This window comes from Silurus aristotelis (assembly GCF_946808225.1).
Source record: "Silurus aristotelis genome assembly, chromosome: 7".
NCBI classification, from domain to species: domain Eukaryota; kingdom Metazoa; phylum Chordata; class Actinopteri; order Siluriformes; family Siluridae; genus Silurus; species Silurus aristotelis.
This window is the reverse complement of record NC_139580.1, coordinates 1,213,635-1,218,634: the sequence shown is the minus strand read 5'-3', so window position 1 is coordinate 1,218,634 and position 5,000 is coordinate 1,213,635. Positions and strand designations below refer to the sequence as shown.

General features: G+C 43.5%; 1 protein-coding gene across 4 annotated transcripts in view; it reads left to right on the top strand.

Moving 5' to 3' along the window:
- eomesa (eomesodermin homolog a) overlaps positions 1–4,628 on the top strand; it is a 10,371-nt gene extending 5,743 nt beyond the window's left edge. For all 4 annotated transcript variants that reach the window (XM_083546709.1, XM_083546707.1, XM_083546708.1 and 1 more), the window contains 3 exons: positions 2,063–2,221; positions 2,330–2,391; positions 3,456–4,628. In XM_083546709.1, the coding sequence (XP_083402835.1) occupies positions 2,063–2,221; positions 2,330–2,391; positions 3,456–4,221 (987 nt within the window). In that variant the 3' untranslated portion in view covers positions 4,222–4,628. The remainder of the gene's footprint in view (positions 1–2,062; positions 2,222–2,329; positions 2,392–3,455) is intronic.
- The last annotated feature ends 372 nt before the right edge of the window (positions 4,629–5,000 follow it).

The following is a 5,000-nucleotide window of genomic DNA, read 5'->3' as shown; positions in this document are numbered from 1 at the left end:
TTTAATTAGAATTTTACTTTTGGTGCATAATAACAAGCTGGTCCCCTCAAGAATACCAATACCAGACCTGCAAACTTTGTTAGTAATCGCAACACATAGACACATTCTGGTATTGGTGGTGTTGTGGGAAACTGATTGTTCTTATGCATCAGAACATACATCAAGTCTGCTTCTACACAAAAACACACACAAACAGACGCATCCCTGCTATGAAAGTGTTTAGTCTCCCTGGAGACCACGGTGTCCTTGTAAGTGCCGCAGAAATGTGTTGGAACAAACCGTACGGTCCTCATGCCTCCTCTCTGACTGCTAGGGTCCTCATATACACACTAATACACAACTACACAAACACACTCACTGTGTTCTCATGAATGTGATTAAAACACACATCAGATTATACACATCTCAGTATTCGTGATGATCACGTGTTCTCAGGATCAAAAAACACACACACACACACACACACACAGACTCGAGTTAATTTTCAGATACAAAGTAAATGAGTAATTAATTACAATGTACACCGAAATGTTACATTTCTGATCGTGTGTGTGTTGGAATTGAAAGAGAGAATGGTCATGGTCTTGCGGATAAAACCTGATCATTGTTGTGTTGATTGTGACTGGACAGTGTGTGTGTGTGTGTTTGTGTGAGAGAGGACAGTGAGCAGGCTGTGTACTGGGGGTTTGGGTTCAGGTTCATGATGAGGAACTGGTTTCTGGTGTCCCAATTGTTATACATTTACTTCAGCGTTGGACAACAACAATAGACTGTTAAAACCAGTGTTGCAGTCCTAAATGGAGCAGATTCCCCACACACACACACAATATAATGCTCTTAGAAGTTGTGTGTTTGCAGTTGTGTTGCATGTTGTCGTATGGTTGCCAGGTTGTGTTGTTGTTGACCCCCTCCCCCATGTTATTGCTGAGAAATTGCCTTCAGTAGCGCCTTCAATTCACCACACAGCGTCCGAGGTGCAAATCTTCACTTTCCTTCTGCTCACGAATCAACTTTATATACACACACACACACACACACACACACATATGCACACGTGCACAAATGCTCACACACAAATATGCAGGGACAGTGCTAATAATTTGTGCAAAGGCTGCAGGATAGTTTTGCGTGCACACACACACACACACACACACACACAGAAGTGTGAAACCGCAATGCAACGTCCGAGAAAATGGTGATGAAGCAACATTTTACACACACACACACACACACACACACACACACACACACACACACACACACACACACACACACACACACACCAGCCCTTTTTCATATATCTGATATTAAGATCTGGTTTATCTTCAGGCAGACACTCATTCTAGACTTGAACCATTCCAGAGCTCTGCTTTCATCTGGAACATTCCAGCCATTAGTGTGAGAGGCAGGAATTACAGTACAACATGATGCTTAAGCAGAAGCAGGAGGAACATTTAAGAATTGTGTGTGTGTGTGTGTGTGTGTGTGTGTGTGTGTGTAAGAGAGAGAGAGAGATTTGGCTGAAGTAGAGACTTTATCACTTTCTTTTTTGTTTTCTGACTTTGCTCAGTGGTTTGACACCTCTGTGTCTGTTGCTTCTTTTTTTGCAAAGGCAGAACAATTCTCTGCAGCACCAGTGTGTGTGTGTGTGTGTGTGTGTGTGTGTGTGTGTGTGTGTGTGTGTGTGTGTGTGTGTGTGTGTGAGAAAAAATGTACCAAGCTAGCTTCTAAACACTAACGTGTGTGTGTGTGTGTGTGTGTGTGTGTGTGTGTGTGTGTGTGTGTGTGTGTGTGTGTGTGTGTGTGTGTGTGTGTGTGTGTGTGTGTGAGAGAAAAAATGTACCAAGCTAGCTTCTAAACACTAACGTGTGTGTGTGTGTGTGTGTGTGTGTGTGTGAGAGAAAAAAAATGTACCAAGCTAGCTTCTAAACACTAACGTGAATACCGTGTGTGTGTGTGTGTGTGTGTGTGTGTGTGTGTGTGTGTGTGTGTGTGTGTGTGTGTGTGTGTGTGTGTGTGTGTGTGTGTGTGTGTGTGTGTGTGTGTGTGTGTGTGTGTGTAGATGATCGTCCTGCAGTCTCTCCATAAGTACCAGCCGAGGCTGCACATCGTGGAGGTGAGCGAGGACGGCGTGGAGGACATGAGTGGTGAATCCAAAACTCAAACCTTCACATTCCCTGAAAACCAGTTTATTGCAGTCACCGCTTACCAGAACACAGACGTAAGACACACACACACACACACACACACACACACACAGATCTCACTTCCTTCTGCTTTCCTGACCCCGTGTGCAGTAAAGTAAAGTGATTATTTCTCTCTCGTCCAGATCACACAGTTAAAGATCGACCACAACCCTTTTGCTAAAGGTTTCCGAGATAACTACGACTCGTAAGTGTCTCTCTCTCTCTCTCTCACTCACTCACACTCAGACTCTCTCTCTCTCTCTCTCTCTCTCTCTCTCTCTCTCTCTCTCACACACACACACTCTCACACACACACACACACACACACAGTTCAGAAAGTAAGGAGGGTTTGGGATATTTTGGATGGAGAGAGTGAGTGATGGGTGGATGGATGGATACAGTAGAACGAGGAATAGGAGGTGGTTTAGAGGGAGGTATGACTGGATAGACAGACAGATGGATGTCTATTCAGACAGGTGGGTAAATGTAGAGACAATCCAGTGGGCGGTTGAGTAAGTAAAAAAACAGAAACATCAGGTGGGTGGGTAAGTGTGGAGGCAGGCAGGTGGTTGGGTGAGTGGAAACGGTGGAGGCAGGTGGACAGACGGGTGGGTAAAGGTGCAGGCAGACGGACAGGAGGGTGGTTGGGTAAGGGTGGAGGCAGGCGGGTGGGTACGGGTGGAGGCAGACGGACAGGTGGGTGTGTGGGTATGGGTGGAGGCAGACAGGTGGGTGGAAGCAGACGGGTGGGTGGAGAGAAACAGGTGGGTAAGCAGGAATACACACAGGTACACTCTAAATATAAAGTAAAACCTTCAGAGTTTTTCACTTGTCTTTCTGGATGAAACTTTAAAAGATCTCAGAAGAGTCTCAGTTTGAGAAGAAATTCAACTCTTTAAAAAGCCAAGACCCTTTTAAGGGGCATTAATCCTTCAGCCATGAGTTTAACATCTAGTGTCTTGGTTCCCTCTTAGAAAAAACACTATTGCAGATGTTTTTCACAGGAATCTTGTGTAATTCAGGGATTAAGGCTTTACTTGTTTTATTTAAAATAAAGTTCTACAGTGGATTCTAGATGGAGATGTTACAGTTCCTCGGCAGGACGACCTGAAGAACCTTTTGGGGTTTTGAGATTTATATAGAACAGATGTTTATCTGTGAATTTTTTTAAGAAAAAGAAATTGTGTGTAGGATTGAGTACTTGTGTATCCATGCCTGATCTCTCTCTCTCTCTCTCTCTCTCTCTCTCTCTCTCTCTCTCTCGATCAGGATGTACACAGCTCCTGAGAGCGATCGCTTGACCCCGTCCCCCACCGACTCTCCTCGTTCACACCAGATCGTTCCGGGAGCTCGTTACGCCATGCAGCCTTTCTTCCAGGACCAGTTTGTGAATAATCTTCCTCAGAACCATCGTTTGTACGGTGGAGAGCGCGCCGTGCCGCAGACCAACGGCCTCCTGTCTCCTCAGAGCGATGACTCGTCCATCTCCGCCTCGTCCTCATCCTCTGCTGCCCAGCGGTGGTTCGTCACCCCCGTCCAGCAGAACGAAGCCGATTATTCTGTGCTCCCGTATGGCATTAAGCCTCTTCCTCTTCAGAGCCCACACTCGTTTGGGTATTACCCAGAATCCTCTGCTTTTGCTTCAATCTCAGCGGGATGGAGTGGAGGCAGAAGTTCTTACCAGAGGAAAATGGCTGCCGGTCTGCCATGGTCTCCTCGTCCGAGTCCACCTTCCTTCTCCTTCCCCGAAGATCCTCTCACCACCGCCACCACAATAACGACAAGCATTAAAGACAAGCTGCAGGATGAAGGGGCGGCGGTGACGGCAGGAGCCGGAGGAGTCTGGGGTCTGGATACGACCTCCAGTCTGAAGCCCCTGGACAAATTCGACGCTCCATACGCCATGGTGTGTAAACGACGACGTCTCTCATCAGGAGCTGACGCTTCGCCGAGCATCAAGTGTGAGGACGTGACGAGTGATGAGTACGGCAAAGAGCAGCCCAAGAGCTACTACGCCTTTTACACCAGCCCCTGAATCAATCTTCTCCCCATCCCTCCATCCCTCCCTCACTTTGCTCTTTTAAAGTGCTTTTAAAACCTTTTTTTTTATTATTGTTGTTGTTATTATTATTATTATTATTATTATTATTATTTTAATGCACGTGTCGAGGCTCTGTGCTCCTTATCGTGATCCTGATTGGTTGAATTTTTTTTTTCTTTGATCTTTTTAAACAATCTGCTGTTTTTAATTTTATTTTCTATTTTAAACATAGATATATATATATTATATATAAAATCCGTGTGATGCCCCTCACCCCTCTTTAATTTAAGACCCTTTGGTTGTACAGTATTTGTGCACTTTAGATTGTGACGTATCTTGTATAAATTGTCGACATGGCACTGGCAATGAGATGTGAAATAAAATGTGCTTTTCATAAAGTTCTTGCTGTCTCCTGGCTTTCCATCATTTCTTTCTTTTAACACAATTATACATGGCGGGAAACGTATCATTTATATTGTCTTTATTATCTAAATAATGTTTATTATTTTAATACATTTTATTGGTTAATCACCAGTATTTTGTTTTTTAAATACACATAATATTCGTTGGAATTCCTTTCTATCAATTTAATTGTACTTATTTATTTATTTTTATATTATTTAATGAAATAAATCCTACGTTATTATTATTTCTCCTGATTCTCCACTAATAACGAATAAATTCTTGAATTTTTATCTTAAACTCGACACATTTTTTATTTCTGAATTATGTTTGAATTCTAAAGTCTTTTTCTTTATCTCCAAATTTTAATC